Source organism: Camelus bactrianus, chromosome 12 (assembly GCF_048773025.1).
Source record: "Camelus bactrianus isolate YW-2024 breed Bactrian camel chromosome 12, ASM4877302v1, whole genome shotgun sequence".
Classification (NCBI taxonomy): domain Eukaryota; kingdom Metazoa; phylum Chordata; class Mammalia; order Artiodactyla; family Camelidae; genus Camelus; species Camelus bactrianus.
This window is the reverse complement of record NC_133550.1, coordinates 57,823,500-57,846,660: the sequence shown is the minus strand read 5'-3', so window position 1 is coordinate 57,846,660 and position 23,161 is coordinate 57,823,500. Positions and strand designations below refer to the sequence as shown.

The 23,161-nt window shown below is 41.3% G+C and overlaps 1 protein-coding gene across 1 annotated transcript; it reads left to right on the top strand.

The window, feature by feature from the left end:
- The first annotated feature begins 4,875 nt into the window (after positions 1-4,875).
- LOC105076890 (lysozyme C) lies at positions 4,876-10,781 on the top strand. Its single transcript, XM_010965135.3, has 4 exons — positions 4,876-5,052; positions 6,438-6,602; positions 8,319-8,397; positions 9,848-10,781. The coding sequence occupies exons 1-4, from the start codon at positions 4,917-4,919 to the stop codon at positions 9,912-9,914; spliced, it is 447 nt and encodes a 148-aa protein (XP_010963437.1). The 5' UTR covers positions 4,876-4,916; the 3' UTR covers positions 9,915-10,781.
- Positions 10,782-23,161: the final 12,380 nt, after the last annotated feature.

Genomic DNA, 23,161 nt, shown 5'->3' with positions numbered 1-23,161 from the left:
TCTTTCTTCTTTCTTCTTTTCTTGCCTCTGTTTCCTTTGAGTTCCTCTTCTCCAAGTGTTTATTTAGATCTGTCTTCCACAATAGCGGCTTTCATCAAGCATCTGGCAACCGTTGCTGATGATGCATAGTTAAGAGATAGGCACCAAGAAGCTGAGCGGAAAATGTCAAAAGGTTTGAACCTTGATTAAATAGGATCACAAACTGTTATGAAACAATACTTAGTTATGTATTTAACCAAAGTGACAATAAAAATTTTCAAAGGCGTTACAGGAAGTAACGCACCTGGGAAAAAATACTTATCTCTTTTAGTTTTGAGAAGACTTGGGCTTTTTAAGTAATCAAAGACCAGATGAAGATCATAGAGCACATGTGATTAGTGATCTTGATAAGACCCAGGACCTTGTTTCCCAGGCGAGTTACTTAACAGGTAAAGAAAAATCTTTCACAATAATCCAGGACAATTTTCTTCTTTTGACCGAGAGAGAGAAAATTAAATTCTAGTTTAGCATCGGCACACTATTGCTGTTAAAGCTCATTTTAAAAACCCATGGCATAAATTCATTCCATTTTCATTCACTTGACCACACAAGACAGGAATGCCTCCTCTCTCTTTCTTTCTCTCACTCATTTTCTCTCTTTTCCTAACTTGCTATATTCAGGTAGGTTTGGTCCTTCATTTTCTTTTGTCCTCGTCTAAAACAGCCTCTGAATAACCTCTAACTTAGGACAAAATGATTCTACTTTCTATTAACAAAACCGCATCCTGATACCTCATGCCTTTCCCTACAAAATATATCTTACTTCCCTTGGATACTTTGCACATAGTTTTTTCCTTTACCCTTATTATTTCTAGTAGTTTCCATTACATATATTGATTAGAATGCTTAACCTTTAGTAACACTAATTTCCAAAAAAGTTAGAACAAAGCAGTTGTGAACTGTCTGCCACATATTGATATTGTGCAGTAAATTAGCAAATTGAGGAATATATCATTTTGTAATGTCTAGAGACATACGCCTTTTTATAGTACAGTTTTTTAACGTGGCAAAAAGAACATGTTATTAACCCAAATGTTTTCAGTTTCTCTATAATAAGAAGCCAAAGTAGGTAAACTTATACTTATGTTTAGCAATTTGTGTTTCAGTATTTTCTCTGATTTAGAAACGATATCAATATTTATGAAAAGCCATCATTTAAGGTTAAGGTTACAAAAAGGATTTGGGAACTCTCTTCAGGCAGCCGTATTTCATAAAACATGATCACGGCTGCAAAATTCATTTACAGAGTTTTCTCCCGCTTTCATCCAATTAATTCATAGATTCTTGACAATTGCTCTGGAATTGCCATGAGGATTTCATGAGATTTAAAAAATTAACCATCACTTTAAGTTATTTTTCTCGTTGACAAACCAGGCAAGTAGCACAAATCACAGAAATAAAGAATCTAAAAAGTTAAGCGTGGGTTTTGTTTTCCTGCCGTGTTGACACACATTGAGCAAATCATTTTTATTGTACATTTTGTTCTTAGGTTGAATTTGCAGTTACATAATCTCAAACAGCTCATAGAGATAACATGAACTTATTTGACTAGTCTTCATTTATATGTGCTTAACATTTTCTTTAAGCTAATTAATTTGAGTTTTTTTTACAAGTTAGTTTTTAGGAATACCATCCAGAGTGAGAAATACATCACACATACATAACATGCCCACATAGACGTACAGACAGATGCAACAAGTTACATTTACCCAGTGGGATAGCTGAAGCCTTTTACCATATCCATGGAGACGAGTTTTAAGATTTTTATCTGTCTTTAATAGAAATCTTATGAAGGCTGTGGACAAAATTTGGGGCAAGGGAGCTTATAGAACAAATACCAGTTTGCTGTTTAAAAATCTCCCTCTTTTTCATTTTTTTTTCTTTTTTCCTATTCCATTATTGCTTTAGCCAACAATTATCTCTTTGCATGCTTATATTTCAAAAATATAGCAAGATTCACATTTCCAAGTGACTGAGAAAGAACTGTAGGTCTTATCTGAGAAGGAACTCAGGGGCATATTTGCCTATTATCAGATATCTAGAGTAATAACTATAACGTTTTTCTTTTCTTTAAGAGAACAGTAGGTTTTTGGTTTTGTTTTTTTTTTTTTTTTTTTTTGGATAGACCAGGCCCAACATACGGGAAGGCCTAGACCCGGTATGGTATGATTATAGAGTAAGGAACAATAAACCAAATTTTCTGTGTATCTTCTGAGTCTTTGTCCAATCTATTTCCCATTTATCAATATTTACACAAGTTTTACAACTGTTTGAGTGCCATCTGCAGTTGCTGACTTTCATTGTTAAGTCTAATCACCTGCTAATCTTGTTAAGGAAGTGAGTTTTTCTTGTTCTATATCAGATTCTTTCTTTCTTTCTTTCTTTCTTTCTTTCTTTCTTTCTTTCTTTCTTTCTTTCTTTCTTTCTTTCTTTTCTTTCTTTCTTTTCTTTCTTTCTTTCTTTCTTTCTTTCTTTTCTTTCTTTCTTTTCTTTCTTTCTTTCTTTCTTTCTTTCTTTCTTTCTTTCTTTCTTTCTTTCTTTCTTTCTTTCTTTCTTTCTTTCTTTCCTTCTTTCCTTCTTTCCTTCTTTCCTTCTTTCCTTCTTTCCTTCTTTCCTTCTTCTACCTAGTCTTCCCATAGGTACCAATAAGGTATTTGTTTAAGATGAGAGCTCTCTTGCTGGTGACTCCAAACCAGTATGTCTTTTTTACACTTAAATCCAATAAGACAGGGAGGAGGGTATAGCCAGTGCTAGACAGTGTGCTTAGCATGTACAAGGTCCTGGGTTCAATCCCCAGTACCCCCATTAAAAATATATAAAACTAATTACCTCCTATCAAAAACAAATTTTAAAAAACCCCAAAACCAGTAAGTCATTTATGGCTTAACCATGTTCAAAAGAGATGTCCCCAAAGAAATATAGCTCCATCAAGATGCAGAGCCACTCTGAAGATGACATAAAAAGAAAGACCTTCATTGTCACAGGTGGTAAAGAAACCTCTATCTCCCAAAAGTTAAATCACAGACCCAAAAATGGGCCTTACTAGGAGCGTGATACTGGGATGAGAATTTTCCCAGCACAAGCAAGGCAAGAAGGCAAAGAGATGACAAAGGCCCTTTATGGTCAGTGACCCTTATTAAGACAGACTTCCCTGAGAGCTGCCGTGCTTGGACAAAGTTGCCTGTCACTTCATGTCTCAGGCTCCTAGCTGACTCAGGACATAACACAAAACAAATGGAGATTCTCATCTTATGATTTCTCATCCTTATGACAAATGACACAAAAGAGACAAAGGAAAATATGACTCTTTCTGGGAGGGTAAGAATCAACACCCATAGGCATGGATTACCAAAACCAAATTCACAAAAGTCAGGATTCAGGAGCTATTTGTACAAATGTTTCCTCCTGCCATTGTGAATTTGGAGAAAAGGAGACAAGGAGAAATGTTTATCCTCCTCTTGACCATGCACTGCAAACAGAGATCTGGGAGACGGATGTGCTTCAGAACTCTCACCTTCTGCGGGTCTGCTCTCAGTTACCCCATATCTCAGCTGTGATGTCGCAAGACAGTGGATTGTTCCAGCCTTTACTGTCCCATCCTCACCACCAGGAACTGTCCAGGAGGGAAAAATACCTTTTCCTTCTACGCTTTTAGGTTTTTGGGTGGGGCTATGTAACAAAGGACAGACTAACAATAGAAAAATAAACAAGTGTATTAACATGCGTGTCTCATATATACTTGGGAGAAATGCAAGGATGAGTAACTCAAAGAAGTGGCTGGAGCTCAGACCTACATAGTATTTTAACAAAGAACAACATATTTTTACAGGAGTGGTATGACAGAGAAAAAGGGTCTTAAGCTTCAAAGGGGGGCAAATTGTAGGCAGATAAATCTATAAGAAACCAGTGGAAGATACTAGCTAGTCAGTGCAGGCTGTTAGGTCGTGTCCTCCAGGGCTGTCTTGAGGCCGACAGGCATCTAGGGTTGTTGGTGTTTGACATTTGTACAAATCTATGTTCTGCATTCAGGCAAATAGCGGGTACACAGAGAAATTTCCTTGGATCTGCTTCTTCTCAATTCCCTTCAGTTCAAAATAATCCTTATGCTGAAGGGGTGTAGTTTTTGGTGGCATTTGCTGCTATTCATCTGTAGGTTTTATTACAAGTTTCCTTGCCTTATAAGGACCCCCTTATGTTCTAACACAGAAAGGTGAAGTAAGGCTTTGTCAACAAGGAGTTGTTAGGATTGCTGTTCCCATGAGCCATATTTACAACAGTAAAATATTAATTTAGAAATTAAAACTCTACAATAGTATCCAAAGAAGTTAGTATAGGAATCTGGCTGAGCAGCGTGCTGCTGTGCTATGTCCCTGTGGAAACAACAGGCAGGGTGTCGTGTTCTTTTGTGGAAAGTGTATTTAAGGAAATTTTAACTGAAAAAGATGAAGACCCCAGAGCGAAGGCACATAAAACAATTTAATGAGAATGACTGTTATTCAAAGATGGGAGCTCGATTTCAGTTGCGTAAAATGTTCGTTCCATTTTTTTTTAATTTCTAGTCGCTCAAATTCATTACAAAACAGGAGGAAGTTTCTCTTTTGGCAGCAGTGCTAATCCAGATTGTTCCTGAGCAATAACTTTAAACAAGCTCATTTAATTATTTTCCGGCAGGTGATGTCTTGTGACATCAAATTATACCTCTTCAAACATAAGAAAGAAAACGTGTTAAGGCAGTTGGACCAATAAATGGCTCCTGTTTTTCCCGTATCTCAAGGGGTGGAGCTCCCGAACCCCCAGGAGTAAGGGAAGTCCAAAGGAGTTAAATACTGGGGCCGGCTCAGCCCCGGGCAGACTGCAGTCCGGGCACCTCAGTCACCATGAAGGCTCTCCTTGTGCTGGGGCTCGTCCTCCTCGCTGTCGCTGTGCAGGGCAAGGTCTGGGAGAGATGCGCGCTGGCCCGAAAGCTGAAGGAACTCGGAATGGATGGCTACAGGGGAGTCAGCCTGGCCAACTGTAAGTCATCTCTTGTTCGTCCTTCCAAATAGCTGGTGGGGGCGGAACGGATAGTAATGCAGGATGAATAATGAGAAAGGGACTTTGAGCGAATGGAGTTTTTAAAAACTCTCTTGGAAGGTTTGTACACTTAACAATGTTTAGAAATATCACCTTGTTCCTTTGGAATCAGATGTGCCAGGTGAAGGTTTGAGGATATGGGAGGGCAAAATTCCATACCTCTCTAAGCATGCCGGGCCCCATGCTTCCAGTGCCACTAAATTTGCGGGTTCGGTTCCCTCAGCGGCCCGCGTAAGGCTGGCTGAAAGGTACCTTTGGGCACCTGGGATGTCTCTGTCAGGCCCTTGGCATTTGAGTCCAGCCACGTCTAGTTTGGAACTTGGGTTCTGCAAGCCTAGAGTAATGCAGTATTTTTCTCCTTTCTAATCATGATGTTGGGGTTTTAACAGCAAATTTTAAAAATTCTGTGGAACTCTTTTTTTGGAGGGGGGGTAATTAGGTTTGCTTATTTATTTTTAATGGAGGTACTGAGGCCTGAACCCACAACCTCGTGCGTGCTAAGGACACGCTCTACCACCGAGCTCTACCCTCCCCGCTGAACTAACACAGGGGCTGGTAGGACCCAACTTCCCCTCAGTCAGTGTTTGTATGAGGATCCCTGAAATGCAGCAGGAAAGGACGTTTCATTATTCTTACTCACTCTAGTTGATGAAGTAGTTTTCACTTTCTGCCACAGAATTCAAGCTGTGCCCGAAGTAAAAGTTGCTCTTGATTTTAGTCCAATTTTGTCGATGCAGTCACGGTATTTTTCAGGTTGAATTGAGACATTTCCCCTCAATAACTATTTCTGAGCAAATGAGCAGATGGCTGGTTGGATGGATGGATGGGTGGATGGAATAGTCTTCTGCATTTTACAGCTCTTGTCTGGGGTCTAATTTGACATCCAAATTCACCTTTAGATATCATAAGACAATTTCTTCCTCCCAGAAATTCCTTATTTTCCCCACTAAAAAGCACTTTTCCATCATCATCATATATCTACTGCTAAGCACAAATCCACTCAACAACTCTGTTGATTTTTCTCTTCTAGGCTGAATCTTACCTGAGGGATGGGAGCAGGGGAAGCGTAATAGAAAAACAACTAGTTTCATATTTTCTAAAGTATGTTGTCTTATTTCATTAGTATTACAAAATGATTTGATAGCAAAAGAATTCTCTTAAGGGCCCTTTAGCACTAAGGTGTTAAAATGCTTCACACGTAAAAGTCATCTTTATACTTACAAAGGCGTCAGTCATTAGTAAAAGTGAATTTGCCTGATACAACATGCTTTGCAATGTAAGTCACGTGGTGTTGCTGTTTACTACTAAAAGTAAGTTCTTTTCAGGGATGTGTTTGGCCAGATGGGAAAGTAGTTATAACACGAAAGCTAAAAACTACAACCGCGGCAGCGGAAGCACCGATTACGGGATATTTCAGATCAACAGCCGCTACTGGTGTAACGATGGCAAAACTCCAAAAGCAGTGAACGGCTGTGGCATCAACTGTAACGGTAAGACAAGATGACACTGAGTGTGGGCACGGGGACTGTCCTGTCATGTTTACAAGAACAGAGATTCAGAACAAACAAAAAGGCCTTGATGGGGTCACCAGGGACCTAGGAAACCTCCATCTCAACTTCCAGAAACTCTTTATTACCCTCCTCCTGATTCCTGAAGTAAGAACGTAAAGCGCTCCTATCATGAGAGGTTGCTGTTCTCTGATACACAGAGGTTTCTGGAGGGATCCATCAATTTACTGTGGCTGGACTGTCTGACTCTCTGTGCAGAACTATGCACTCCTCTGACTTACTCTGAGGAGGTTTGGGGATAATTTGGTGGCGTGGTCTTTTATTTTTTTTTCATCTATGGTCCTTTATTGAAAAAATGAGAGGATTAGTAGTTAACTAATCAAGGAGGAGGACTATGTGTGGCCCTTTTGTAAACATGGTTTTCACTTTTTATTATGAAATGTTCTAAATATACGGAAAATTAGAGAAATTAGTATAATACACAGAAATATATCCATCATGTCCTTTAACAGTTTTTAACATTTTGTCCTATTTACTTCTGTTATGTGTGTATATATATATATATTTTTTTTTGGTTGAATGATTTTAAAGTGAATTAGAAACATTATGACATTTAATCTCTAAATTCTTTAGTTCCTGTGCACAGTTCCTATATAATCACAGTCATTCTAACAAGCTAAGTTATGGATTTGTTTAATTGGGGTGAAACAAATATTCTATTGAGTTTATTTAAAAATAGAGGTCACATATGGAATCTCTTGTGCATAAAGTATTGAGGAAGTATTGCAAAATTTTATATTGTCAAATTTTTATTCATGTTTTGTTTTTTATGCTGTTAAATTTTTAAATATTAAATTGTCTAATAGAGAAGATGAAGATCTTAGAATATTCTTTTATATTCAGTTAACTTCTTTTTAAAAATATTTTGTATTATATAATAATTTGTGGTCCTTGAATGAAAATTCTTACTACCCAGAGATTTGTGACCACTGGTAACTTGGTATACACAAATTCTTTCAGGACACGTATGAAACGTGTCTATGAAGGTAAAGCAATGTCATGCACATATCTACCCACATACAAATGTGCAGGCAATGTGTTTTTTAACAAAAATGATATTGCTTTCTATATACTGCTCTATGGTTTGTTCTTTATCACAGAAAAGTATTTTTAAGTCAACAAATACCAATTCGTATTAGTTTTTAAAGATGAGTAGAATTCCACTACATAAATATTCTGTCATTCATCAGTGTAGCTCTTACTGGTGAGCTCTTAGGCTGTTCCCATTTTCCCCTTTATTAATTGCTGTGAGACACCTTGTGCATACATCTTTGAGTGTGTTTTTATTATTTCTTTAGGAACATCTTTCCAGTAGTCGAAATGCTGAGCAAAAATATGCTAGGCCAGTTTCTGTTTCTTCATTTGTTTAAAGTGTTTAGTAAAAGAAAAAATTCTATCACATTAGTTAATAATTCCAGAGCTTTCAATGACTTTGGTAAATGAGGAACAGAATGCTTTATTTCATGCCAAATGGGATGCAAGGAAGAAGATATTTTCCCTCCACATTCACAGATACGTAGACTCTTGAAAAGTCATTTGTGTTCTCTCTTCAGCTTAAGAGAATAAAACTGGCTGAAACTAAATTTAAAATGAAATTTCTATGACCGTTGTTTTCATTCCTCACCGTCTCTTTTTCAGTTTTGCTGCAAGATGACATCACTAAAGCCGTACAATGTGCGAAGAGGGTTGTCAGGGACCCACAAGGTGTTAGAGCATGGTATGTCTTTTTTTCCTTCCAGTTTTATTGAGATGTAATGGACATACAGCACCGGATAGTTTAAGGTATACGGCGTAATGATTTGACTTACATACATCACAGTAGGTTTAGTGAACATCCATCCCCTCAGACTGTTAGAGCAGGCAGACAGCTAGATGTGAGTAGAGAAGGGGGGGACACAGGCCAAATGGCAGGAATTGGAAAGTAAAGGAGGGGCCTGGGCCAAATGCAGGAAACCCTACATCATGTAAACAACAGGGGTCCCTGGGCAGAGAAAGAAAAGTTGGAACCTCTGGGCTGATAAGCAGTCACAAATTTAGGTGTGGCAAGCAACCAGGAGGTCCACAAAGAAAGGTGGGAAAAGGCAAGAACCTCCAGTGTCTAAATGTAACCTTTTGCTCATTTTGCCCTCATTTCAATAAAATTAGCCTTGCAGATTAGAAATACCCATCATGCACCAACGCCATGACATTTCCCAGCCACACTAAATAAGGACAAAAATCCCTCCTCCCTTTGGGAAGGTGGAGTTGGGATGAAAATCAGGGAATACGACCCCAAACCCTAATCCCTGCAAGGAATATACTGCCCATTTATTTTCACACTCTATGTAACCGATCCGCCAAAGAAACTCTGGACAGTGGCTCATCTGAGCCTGCCCACTGCCCCATTGAGAGTGTACTCTCTGTCCCTTCTTTACTTTCTTAGCCTCTCATCTCTGAATTCTTTCTACCAGGAGACAAGAATCTAATCACCTGCAAAAATATGGATATAAAATTAAAGAAATAGAAGAAGAAAATTGTGTGTGTTGTCTTTAGGATTTATTCTCTAACAATTTTCATATATAACATGTAGCAGTTAATTATATATGTAATTTATTGTATTTATTATATATATAATTTATCAGGTTGTACATAACAGCTCCAGTATTTATCTTACTATAGCTGGAAAGTTTATTAACTTTTGAGTGCCTTCATCCAATTCCCATCTTCTTCCTCCCCAACCCAACCCTCACCTCTGGTATCCACAAATCTCTTTTTCTGAGTTTTTTGTATGTTTGCTTTTGAAGTATAAGCCACCTACCACACTCTTGTTAGTTCCTGTTGCAAGCACGCTGTGTTTTAAGCATCAAAGGGGAGGTCTGGTTTGCCCTCCTGTTCTGAGACAAGTCAGAGAACATTGACAAAGACCAAACTGTGCTGCTGAGAACTGACAACTGCAGCTCCGGGTTTATGCGGAACAGTGTGTTACCTCGAAACGATCTACTTTAACTGATTCAGAATCTTACCCTTTTACTCCTCAATTTCTTTTAGCGGATTTCTAGGGTTTTTAAGATTCTCCGCACTCAAGTAGAGTTGATTTACAATGTTGTGTTAGCTTCTGGTAGATTAAGACACTAAGTGAACGCAGCTACGTTTCAATCTTACTCCTCTTGTTTCCTCTTTCTCTCCAGGGTGGCATGGAGAAATAAATGCCAAGGCCATGATCTCAGGAAGTATGTTGCGGGTTGCAGATTGTAACTGCGGAGTTTCCTTCTTCAGCTCGTTTTGTCTCTTTTTCATATCAAGGAAGTCATCATTTAAGTGACAGGTCATACTACCATTCTTTCAAGCAAATAATGTTTCTACAAAAGCAGGAGCATGTAGTCTTTTTTCTAAGAGGCTTAATATTTACTAACGTGTTTCTTGTTGGATATGAGGCCTACAGTGCTTTCGGTTGGCTAACAGAACTAATGCTGGTGAACATTTGTCTAAAATCATAATTATCAAACAGATCTGCAGCCCATTCAGTTCTTAATCAAAGAAAGAACCCAGACTTAATCTTGAATGATACAAGTACTGGCCAATATTCAATGGAAATGTAACTAAAGAGTATCTTGAATGGATCTTAGGCAAAGTCCCACCAACATAGGCACATGACGCCTTCATCTGTTCAGTCATCTTCAAAAACAGTAAACGATAACCACTGTTTGTTGGGTAATGTAATGTTTTAAAAGGGACAGAAGGCCAAATGGCTAATAATGAAGACAATCTGAATTAAGATTTTTGTTTCCAGTAAGTGTGAGGCCTTTGCTTTAACTGTTTTCTTAGAAAGGTTGCCTTTATGAAGCTTTAAAAATAAACACACAAGTTATATATCAATCTATTTTAGCCCTTTTAAAGAACTCCTTCATGCATCTTGCTGACCACGAAGAGAGATTAGATCAAGAAATAGAGAGTTTAGATAAGGGGTTACTTTTCCTTAATTTCATTAACTTCCTGCATTATGACTAAATTCAGAGGCAGATGAGCTTGCAAGTATGGAAATAATTGCTAATTAACCACAGATGAGAAATCACACATGCTGTTAAAAAACACAAACACTATCATTAAAGGCTTTGCAATTCATACCTTGTCTTTCTTTTTTTAGACCCTTTTAGTGTCTTTGATGAAAAAAATATGTATGTATATATTTGGGGAAAATGATTTGGCACTTAAGTAGTTCCCGTACCCAAACAGCTGGATAATGCTGGAGAGAAACCCCTGAGCATGCTGACAGGTCTCACTTGAAATTTATAACCACAGATCTCACATGGGCCCTCCAGTCTGCCCGGCCATCTGAGTCACTTCTCTGCAGCCCTCTGTCTGAGTCCCCACTCTCCAAAGTGACCAGCACTGTTTCACTTCTCCTCTCCTCAAAGTCCCAGCACACACGCCCAACCACTCACCTTCTCCCCGCTCTCATCTCAGTAGATGGCTGGCCGCAGGGTACCCTGGGAGAAGAGGAGCAACTCAGGCCAAGCCCTTCCCTCCCGGCCACCATAGGAGAGGCCACATCTTCCCCTGGGCCCCTCCCCTCTTCCTTCCCCGCTATAACTCGGTTGAAGGACCTCTGCCCCTGCCAGTGGCAGTGTCCCCACATGCAACCTCCACCACAGCCCCCTCACTCCTCCAATTGAGGCTGATTGTGTCCTGCATCCTGAGTTTCTCCCTCTTTGCTGGATCAGCCTCCTTATTGTGCAAACTGCCCCGGTAACCTTCCCTCTTACAAAGAACTCTCTGTTGTCTCTACATAACCTACAAGTACCACATCGTTCTCCGCTCCCTTTGACAGCAACACTTCTGGGACGAGATAACTCTATGCACCAAGTCCATGTCCTCACACCCTTTCTCTTTTCAACCCTTCCTAATCTGACTGCTCTCCTCACTCAGCTGAAGACTGCTCCAACGTGACTCCTCCCATGACCCCTTGGGGCCAACTCTAGGGACTACCTGTTCTCTGTTCATCTAGCTTGATCTCTCAGCAGCATCGGACAAATTGAGCCACTTCATCCTTCTAGAAAAGTCTTTCTCCCTCAGCTTCTCATTTACATCCTGCCTCACCGATGCCTTCTTCTCAGTCCTTCTTGGCTAGCTGTTTCCTCTACAATTTAATTCCTAACTGTGGGAGTGCCCCCGGGCTCATGCCTGTAACCATTTGCTAGAGTACATGTTTTTCTTTTGTATTTATTTGTCTCTTCTTGCTGAAATATAAATTCCAAAAAACAGAGGTTTTTTTTCTCCCACTTTTTTAAAGACATTGAGGGAGGGAGGGTATAGCTCAAGTGGTAAGTGTGCATACTTCCACGTAGGAGGTCCTGGGTTCATCTTCAGTGGATCTTAGGCAGAGTCCCATCTATGTAGGCACGTGACGCCTTCATCTGTTCAGTCATCTTCAAAAACAGTAAACGATAACCACTGTTTGTTGTGCAAGGTAAAATTTTAAAAAGAACGGAATGCCAAATGGCTAAACGTGAAGACAATCTGAATTAATAATTTTGTTCCTGGGTTCAGTGGAGGAAGCCAGTATCTCCAGAAAAGAAAAATAAAACAAAAGAAAAAAGCTAAAATCATTGAAATAATCTCAACTTTCCCCAAAATTTACAAGTATAGTGGAGACTTTTATTTTCTCTGATACTTGGAGAGTACATCGCCAACATGGTGCCCAGTGGCTCTGAGTCTGTTGGTTTCTAATTCCTACATAACCTCAAAATATCATTCAAATCAGGATGTTAACAGTGATCGATTACTACCACCTAATCATCAGATCCCATTCATTTTCATCTACTGTCCCCGTTTGTCCTTCTTAATAAAAAGATCTAATTCAGAATCATGTGGTCTATTTGGGTGTCATGTTTTTATCAGTTTCCTTCTATCTAGATCATTTCTTCAGTTTTCTTTCTTGACTTTCATGATTTTAGCCCTTTTGAAGATGGTAGACCAGCTGTGCTGTAAAAGGACCTGAGGTTTTCTGACGCTCTCCTGATCAGATCGGCCTGTGCATCCTCGGCAGGAACACAACACACGTGATGCCGTGCGCCTCTCGGTGGGTCTTCTCAGGTGGCACGTGGCTCTGAAACATTCTGTTAGTGATGATGTTCACTTTGATCGTTTGATTAAGGCGACGTCTGCACATCACACCCGCTGTGAAGTACTGGGAGAGGGCAAGGTGCTTTGACATTACTCCTCATCAAATTTTCAATTAATGCATTTACTTATTATATCAAGTGGACCCCTGGCTTCCTGTTATCAGATTATGGTGAGCTATAATCCATCCCTGTCATGTATTCTGACGGGCACGTTGTCCCTGATTTGGCCACTAGAGCCCCTGCAAGCTAGCTTCTCTGTCATTTTGACACGTCCCCATCCTCTCTGAGCACTTGTTTTTGTTTTCTGACACAAAATGTTCCAAGGTTCACCTTGTTCTTTTCCTATTTAAGCCTGGAATCAGCCTTTGCTCCAGAGAGCCCTCATTCCTCATACTGGAGAAGGGTATTTCACAAACAAGACCTGGGCACCAGGGTGTCACTGTTCCCAGGCCCCATCAATGGACAAAGCTAGAGGATGTGCATATTTACATGATATTTATCTCTATGCCCATCTGTTTAAATTGAATTTACATAATACCTCCAATTCCAATCCTACACCACTAGGCTCATTCATATTTTCCCCTTTTCCATGTTGGAAACCCCTTTCTATGACAGTGAGAAAGCTGGTACCCATTGTCCATATTGTCCTTTAAATGTATCCTTAGTAGGTACAAATCTACTCGTAACCTCTGCTGTCGGTTCCTGGATTTGGACCCTGTTCATCATCTCAGTTCTTGCTGATTTCACGTCTGAAGGACGTCCTGAGCCCTGTGACCCTCAGGGATCCCCAAGCCCGTCAGCCCCCAGGCTCTACAGGAGTTGCCCATCCAAGAGGCGGGGATTGTTTCCTTTTGCTTTTACTGGTCTTTCGTTCCTCTCTCAGGTTGTAATGTTTCAATTTATTTCCCAGGTGACTCTGACAAAATTGCTGAAGAAGAAGCAATTGGAGAAGTTTCAATTCTTTTCAACAGCTATGAGCTATTTCTCAACTCTGATTATGCATGAGATCGTCAAAGCTTCATCCTACAGTTACCGTATCAGACACTTGGGAGTAGATGTAAGTAACCTGTATGCTTAGGGTATTTGATGCACCACTGGAGTGGAGATCCAAGCACATAGCTCTGGTTACCAGCCACAGGCAGCTTGTGCCGTGGGCAGGGACAAGCGCACGCATGAGGTTCATTGAGAACACGTATGAAGAACTCTGGGAGAATTCTTCGGGGTAAAAGTGTCAGCAGCACAGATTCATCCCCACCCTCCCACCATCTTGCTGAAGAGTCATCTGGGTTCAAGGCAGCTGGTTGTACTTTGCAACCATCTCTAAGAAAGGGATTCCATCTGCATATCGCTGTTTTTTGTAGGTTAAACCATTCAAAATTGCTGTTTTGTGGGGCAAAGTCAGGCAAATACTAACATGGTCAATATTTCCATCTAAGACACATAGAACGGTTGGGATTGGGGCAGATGACTCGTAATCAGTTAAGGAAACCAGTGCTCCCTGCCTGGGGCTCCGTGAGAATCCACACACCAGTGCTGGGGTCTTGGCTGGGGACCCCGGGTTTTCCCGCTTGTTAGTGCTTCATCAGGAGTTGGCAAATGCGGGTAATTTCTAAATTGCGATACGTTTGATTCATATAGTATGAAAGGTGACTCAGTTACACACTCCCACACGCATGCAAATACAATGTGAACAATGCTCACTTTTAGAATACTTAGAGAAGAAATCTTTTTTGGTAGATGAGAGAAAATGGCTGGGTCTGGTGAACTGAGAGAGCAGACCACACAAAACACGCGTGCATACTCACTTTTTCCCTTGGTTTTTAAGTTCGGTCGTGTATTCTGGGGACTAAGGTAAATTTTAGCCTAACCAGTAAGACAAGGTACCTCCATGTGCAACTGGAAGATGTATTACTGGGCCCAGTGTCTGCACCGAGTCACATCTAAGGAAAGACAGTTCAGTAACTAACATTATTAAAAGCAAATTTATGTTTTTACTGGCTTGTCTTAAAGCATATCTCGGAGGATACAATTTCTAACTCATGGCAGTACTTTTAAAAAATCTCTTTCCCCTGTTCCTCTCCGTTCCCTTCCTCATTCACAGCTTGCTACGAAATGTCTACTTGAAATCAATCTCGTGATTCCTTCCTGCCTCTTTTCAGTTTCCCGCACATGTAGGAGGCCCAGACCTTGCTGCTCTCATCTGCCCATCCCTTCCCTCATAGACCGTTCCCTCTGACTTCTTCTCCCTCCTGTCCTGATGTTCACAGACCCCACTTCCTTCCAGAAAGCTTGTGCTCCTGGCCTGCTCCGCATCTTGCCACCTGCTGGGAGGGGACGTGTGGCTCCATCTCTCGCTACTTTGGGGTGGGAATCTGTCCAGTTCTCAGATTATAAAGGAGAGTTCAGAAACTGACCCTAAAAGCAAAACTTCTTCCTTCAGAGAGAGAAGCTTGGAGGGTTTGGTAGACAGAATTCTAAGATGTCCCCTAGGACCCCTGCCTCCTGGGGTACATGCCCTGTGTAACTTCCAGGGCTGTGAGCATGCCGGAGTTTACTCCTGGGATTAGGTTATGTTATATATATATGTTGACTTAAGGGAGATCATTGCTTGACCTAATCAAGCGAGCACTTTAAAAGCAGAGGGTTTTCGCAAATATGAGGTTGGCAAAGCTATGGAGTGACTTATTTACGAGTGAGTGGAATAGGACTTAGAGTCCAAAAGTGGATCCTAGGATACATGATAATTTATATTTGAGTAAAGCTGTGATTTTACCAAATGAAAAAGTGTGAGAAATGTATGCAAGGTACCGACACTACCAGGAATCCTAGTGGAAGAAAATAAAATAGGATCCTGCTCTTAAACCAATAAAAGAAAATTTCTAGACACATTACACACTGAAGTGCATCAATATTAATAGTTTTATAGTATAACCTAGGAGACTATGAGTACAGTCTCAGGCGGGGGAGATCTTAACCAAGATTGGAAACTCAGAAATTATTAAAAACATGTAAATGTATTTGAGCCTCTAAAATAAAACCTCATGGCAATGAAACCAAACGAAAGTTGAAAAAAATGGTCACTTGTGTGATTAATATCTGTCGTTTAAAAATGAGCTCTAAAAAGAGGACATGAAAGATAAATAACCCAGAAAGAAAATGAATTGGCAGCTTAAATAAGTGCAAATACCAAGAAACGTATGAAGATGATACATTTCACAGAAATATGAGCATGCATATTAAAGTAATAACACAATCACTTTTCTCCAAAGAGGCTGGAAAAAAATTTTCTAAGCCTTATCTTTAATTGTTAGTTTGGATTTGGGGAGATACACACTCCCAAACGTTGCTGACAGTGATAGGAATTGCTGTAAACTTCTAGAAACACATCATTGAATAACTGTTAAAATTAATATATATGATTTACAGTTTTCAAACTGTAGTCTATATAAATGCATAATGTGCATTTGTTTAAATTTATAATGTGTGTTATTACAAAAATAAACCACATGGCAAGCAAACAAATCACAACAGACCACAGCAGGAGCTTTTCTCCAGTTGGTGACTGAGGAAGGGAGGGCAGAGATGCGGTCCCGCTGGCCTGGAAGAAGCAACAGCATGTTGTGAACCACCCATGGGGCCCACGTGGCAAGGAATGAGGGTGACTTCTAGGAGCTAAGAGAAACCCTTGACAAGGAAGTTGAGACCTCAGCCTGCCAACCATAGGAACTGGTTGTGTGAAGGAAAAGCCAGGCTGGGCTAACAAGATGACTCACAAGTCTAAGAATGTGAAAAAAATGCCGGGCTGGGCTAACAGGAAAAGCCGGGCTGACAAGTTAACTTACAAATCTAAGTATCGGAATACTGATCTGAGTTCTGCTGGACTAACTTGTAAATCTAAGTTAATTAGTGTTGGTTTACTGTTCATGGTTTTTTGCTAGCCAGCTGGATTTTCAAAGAGATATATCTGGCTTTGGAATGTTGGTTTGCTGCCTCCCTGCCTCCACTTTTGTGATAATGATGCTGCTAAAGCCATTCCATGCCTATTGGCCGAATACTCCAAGCTTGTACTTTACCCTATAAAACCTCACGCGCACGTCTTGGAGGTGCTCAGAGCTTCGGAGCAGAAGCCCTTCTGAGCCTGCCGGCGTAATACATCTGAGTACTCCAACCCTCCGGGTGGTGCTTGTTTCTTGGCTGGCCTGATGTTTCCGTAACAGTTGTGACCAGCAACTTCAACGTGTTTTGAAGTGGCTTTTCCCCCCAGAGCATCCAGAAGGGAGCACAGCCTGGCTGACACCTTGATTTCAGCCTCATCAGACCCTGAGAAGAGACCTCACCATACCTTGGCTGGACATCTGACCTGGAGAACTGTGGGCTGGTAAGTGGGTGCTGTTTTAAGTCTCTAAGTCTGCAGTAATTTTTCACCAGGCAACTAGTCTAGAGAACTAACACAGAGGGAGAGTGAGGACACATAAGAAATCTCAGACATGAATACCTCGTGTTTCTGTTCATAAATAATAGAAAGATTAGTGGTCACACAGTGCACAGGCTAAGGGCTGAATGGAGCGCTGATGGAGAGGGCTGCCGGAGGCCAGGCGAGGGGACCTGTGCCCTGGGGCAGCGAGAAACGCGCCCTAGGAGAGGTGGACCATGTGCATCCCATGATGGATGGCGGAGTTTGGTAGCTGTAGGAAACAGGGAAAGCCTTTAGGTAGGGAGATTGATCTAAGGACAAGCGGGAATTATCCTAGGGAAACAGGAATAGGCAACATGTGAAGATGAGTTGAGGGAAGAGAGAAGAGGCATGGCTCCCTTCCCCTTCCCTTTCGGCAGCTGTTTCAGACGACTCTCTGATCAGGTCCTGCACTTTCTTATTTCCAGGAATTTGCATGTGCCGCTTCCCCTATCTGCAACCCCCTTTCCCTTTTCCTCACTTGTCTTTCAAGACCCAGCCGAATACTCCTGCCCTGAGCACCCCCTAACTTCCCAACCTCAGTAAGGGCAACCCCAACCCCGAGGTTTAACAGGTCAACAATGGAAGCTGGGAATCCAATAGCCTTGCTTGTTTACTATTCCCCATTCAGTGAAGAAAGGAAAAAAAAAACTCTTTGCTGTGTCAATCATCAACCTCAGATTTTAATCCTTTTGCCTAATTCTTATTTCTAGATGATGGGTTTTCTTAAAGTGGGGCCTGCTGTAACTGGGCCAGGCTGGCAGCCCTAATTTAGTAGAATCTGTAAGGCTGGAAGATGAGCTGTCCTAAGACAGGCTGGCTGCAGGCTCCCCTTCCTGGAGATGGCATGATGCTTCATTCCCTGGAAGTGTTCTGTGTCACATAAAAGGAGGGGCACACACCCCTCTGAGCAGGGGAAGCCTGGTGACAAAGGAGGAGGTGCCTAGGCTGGAAGCCAGATGAAACGACGTTTGGTCCAAGCTTCACTGCTTGCCAGGTATGTCAGATCAGGTAATATCCCTCATCACTGTGGCTTTCCCTTCCTCGGTAGCAAAATGAACACGAAAGCCCAGACGGTTGTCAAGTTTCCCTCTGACCTTGGCCCTTTGGGTTTATCTGAGCAGCTCCCCAAGTGCCAGGTCTCCAAGCTCAGTCTCAGGCCCCAGATGGCTGGTGTGGGTTGTTTAAGGTGGAGAAAGAAATTCTGATGTGGCCCTTCCCAGCTGTTGCTCAGTTGAGAAACGCTCCATCAGCACCCACTGACTGGGCACACCCACTGTGCCATGCATCTGGGAAACAGATGGGGATACAGAAGCGAAAGAAGACAGGTTTCCTTCAAAGACTCACTGTCCAGCAGATGAGGGTGTGGACAGAGGATGTGAACATCACGAAGTTGACCACTAGCACAACCTTTCGCTGAGCCCTGAACGAATGATACTTGCAAGTAGCTCAGAATGAGGAATGGACCACAGCATCCCACGTGGGCTTCAGCGGGAATTCGTTCCTGCTGCTAGATTTTCCCCACCTCAATCAGAAGTTTTGCTAATAAAGAGGTCAATGTGAAATGACCGGAGAGGTCAAAGTACATTTTCTTCCACTGATTCAACATTTAAGCATCCATGAAGTTCTTTCCAGACAGCAAGAGTAATTCAGGATGGTTATCATCCTGGAGTCTCCCCATAATTGAGAAAAAAAGAAATTCACACACAATGATGGAGCCCACTCAACTGAGAAACCGCTTCGATACCAAGGGTAAGAAACAGAATAATTCCTGAGAGTTAAGTTTCTATTCGTATTATGCTCATCATCTCATGTATTTACCACAGTCAGCACTTTTGAAATGCCTTTTAACCATTTAAAAAATATTTATTTATTTATGACATTGCATTTTAAACAACACTTAAAGCAAATATTAAAATTCAATCACAGATTTAATATTCTCAAGTACCATGAGGCTTCATTTAATTTTATGGTTTTCTTCTTAATGAGATGTTTTTGCCTTCAGCCTTTTGATTTGAAGCTTTAAAAATAAAATTAAAATTAAAATATCAGTGGGGGAGGGTATAGCTCAGTGGTAGAGAACGTACCTAGCATGCACAAAGTCCTGGGTTCAAGCCGCAGTACTTCCATTAAAAGTAAATAAATAAACCTAATTACTTCCCCCGTAAAAAACAAAAACAAAACAAACAGAAAATAAATGAAAAATGAAATTTTGAAACTTAAGATATCATTATCACACATACAGAAGATGAATAAAACATTCACATACAGAAGACTGAAGAATATGTAAAATACATATAAGAAATACACATATGTATAACCAAATCCCCGTGCTGTACACCAGAAACTAGCATTGTACACCAACTATACTTCAATTTAAAAAAAAAATGAAATAAAATAAAAATAAAAAATGTAAGAGGAAGATTCCCCCACAGTGGGTTGGAAATGCTGGGCTAATGTAAAAATATCTTTCATCACCACCTGTGACAAATAATAATAATTCACAATATTTACAGAGCCTGCTGAGCACCGTATGTGCATTATATCATTTAATCATCATGAAAATCCCGAGTTATGTACTCTCATTATAGTAGAAGTTAACTATTATGAAGGCATGTTTTGAAGTCAAACAATTTGTGTTAAAATCTTGGCTCCACAGTTTTTTGGGGGGTGGGGGGGTAATGAAAATGCCGAGATGATGGGATTGTACAGAGGACTGAATGACATTCTACCTGATCACGGTTGAGAACGATGCCTGTCTGATGCTCGTGTTTAATGCGTGTTGCTTCTTACCCACCCGTTTCGTGGAGAAAGAAGCAGCTTGGGGAGGGAAGGGCATGTTTCCAAAGTCACACAGCCACGAAGTTGCACATTCTGGGTTCAAAATCTGGGAAGTCTAACCATGGAGCCCAAGCTCTTCATCGTCAACCCAGCCAGGTTGGGTTGCTCCAGTGTGGGTTGATTTTTCACCTGCTTAACTCCGTTTCAAGGACTTTCTTGAGTTATGCACCCTAAATGTCCAGCCAGAGGGGAATGAGGGAATGACCATCTCCTGGTCATTGTCAACTTCAGGAACCTGTTAGTTCGTTCATGGATTCATCAAACATTTATTCACCTATGGATCCCCTCCCAAGCGTCAGGCACAGTATTTTGCCATTTCACGTGAACTACCCCAGGTACTCTCCACCACAAAATGTGTGTGACTGTTCCCATTTTATCAGGGAGAGTTGATGCTCGGAGGAGTGAACAACTTGTCCAAGACCACACAATTACTGTCAACTTCCCAACGTCCACTCCACAACATCTGCAGGGCTGGGGCGTCATTAGCTGAGCTAATCCTGGAAGTCAGATCCCCACTTCCAGAGGGAGAACCCAGGCTAAAGCCAATCAGTGAAGAGCACTCGACTGGCTACGGGATTAGTTCAGAAATGAGCATCAATTTGAATGAAGCAGGTGCAAGGCAAATTTTTCTGTGGCTTCTACCAATACTGTTCTCACTCTATAGAGACTGAGAGTGGCAGAGGGGTGTTAAACCCCCTTGAGGACAGTGTTGGGAGGAGGTAGAGGGCCCTGCCCAGCTGCCCCTCAACGCCAGCTGCAGACTAGGGCGGAGTCACCCTAGGAGAATCCTAGGGATGGGGCCAGCTTGACCGGCATGCAGTGCGTGAGACGTGGTTATGTGAAACAAGGAGTGATCGTGTACTGCAGGCACAAGGGTTGCTTTTAGGATACAGCTGGAAGTTTCAGGGCAATAGACTTGAGATCACACAAGGAAAATCTTTCTGACAGAATAGTTTGTCAGTGGGAGGATGGATTTGCAGAGTAGGGAATTCCTTCTCATTTGAGGCATTCAAAGAAGCTAGATAGGACCCTTTAACGTACGATGAAGTTTGACTCAGTGATCAGTGTGAACTGAATGGCCTCTGAGATCAGGTTTAGCCCTGAAATTCTGTTTTATAAACTTCCACATGCTGCATTTAAACATTTGTTATCACATTCTGCTATTTTGCATTACGTGTGCAAATCATTACTTACATAACTCAGTATGGATTTGCTAAGTGCCTGAGGAAAGGGTTGGATGGTGTTTCGGAGAAATCATGGATTTGGAGTTTCTTCCAATACCAGTAAGCTGTGTTCATTTTGGTCAGGCTATTCATCTCTGCAACTCAACTTCCGTACCTACGAAGTAAACAGAATAACACGCATCCTGTTGTGCTGTTATGAGTATAAGTTACAGTGTGTGGGTAAAGCATCTTGAACAGAGTAACACACAAGGCGGATGCACATTTAATAGTAGTTAGTTTATTCCGTTCTCACACACGGTGCTGCCCCTTTGGAGTCTGGCCTTGAGGAGTGCACAGATACTTGTCGGGTAAAAGGCCAAACGCTACCTGAAATACTGTGACCCAACAGGGCAGAGAATCAGGGGTCGCTGATCCTTTCCCCGAGGAGAGGAGAACAGATTTTGCTTTGCTCTTCCGTAGCTCTCTGCCGCTTCTTTCTCTTGCTCTTCCTCTGGCTCTTCGTTGTTCTCCGCCTTCCGTCCGGAAGCGCTTGCGTGCAGATCAGTGGCTGTCGAACACCCTCTAGAGACAGCAGCAGGATCTGTTCCACCGAAAGAAGAGAGATTTTTCTCATCACTCAGTTGCTGGTGCAAGTGAAATGCGCCAGGATCAAGTGAGGTGTGGCGGGAGGGAGCAAGCAAGGGGGGTCCAGCGTTTCTTAGCCCGTCCCTCCCTATCACTGCACTTTTCTGGCTGCTTGTATATCCAACCCCCAGTTAGATCTGAAGACAATCAGCCACCTGGGATTCAGGAAGACATTCTGTTCTGTTTCTGAGCACAGGTCATCACCTGGGAGGGCGTCCAATGGGACCACAACTCTGAATCTCTAGTGAGTTCTGAATAAGCCAATAACTCAGGTCCAGGGTTAATTTCACTAAATATGGTGCTGAAATTGCCTTCTCAGACCATCTAGGCACATGTCCTGTTTGATTATCAGAGGAAGGGAGAGAAGAACTTATTCAAGCACAGTGAACCACAGAATGCTATTTTAATTATAAAATGCACCTTCAGATATTTAATCTCCACTTTTTTCTCATACTCTTTTAAAACTCCACATCGCTCTCGTCGCTCAATAAACCTGAGGAACAACAAATCTCCTGTGTCCGGAGGAGTGTGAGGGGTAAGGGAACAGGGCAGAGGTGCCTCGGGTGGGTCACAATGAGGGGGGTATGTTAAGGGTATTATCCTAATATACCAACAGCAAAGGCTCTTCAAAAGCTTGCTCTGAAGACTGCACAGGAAAATGTCCATGAAGGGTTTTGCAACTTTAAAGGTCCTTGTGGAAGTTGGCTGTCACTAAGAATGGTGTTAGTGCTTAGCCAAACATCTTGAAAATACGGAGACGGATTATATGATTTCCTCTATCTTACTTGCTATCGTCATAAAGTGTTCAAAATTGAAGGCAAAATGATTTTTTCTTATTAAATATTTCTTAGCTTTTTATGGTTATGAAATGTATCATATTTTTATTTATATATAAATACAAGATATATATATTATACAGACTTTTCCCATCAAGGGGCAATTCTAAGGGTAAAAGGGACAGTAGTCATAACTGCACTGGTACAATGTGAAACTGCACTGACACAATATACATAAACTGGGACTATGCCAATCCGTCTAGGACAGGTGTCCACCTTTTGTATAACATAAAATGAATTGTGAGGGCAGCAGCAGGCATATTTGGCATATAAAAAACTTGACAAATGTCACTTTATTTCTATTAATTTTTTTATCTTATTCAGTAAACAAAAATTTACTGAATGCATAAAAGATGTGAACATATCAAGGAGATGAAATCTACAAGCTTAGATGGGTAGGGACATGAGATCAATTTATGGCAATGAAACTGACAATAATAAT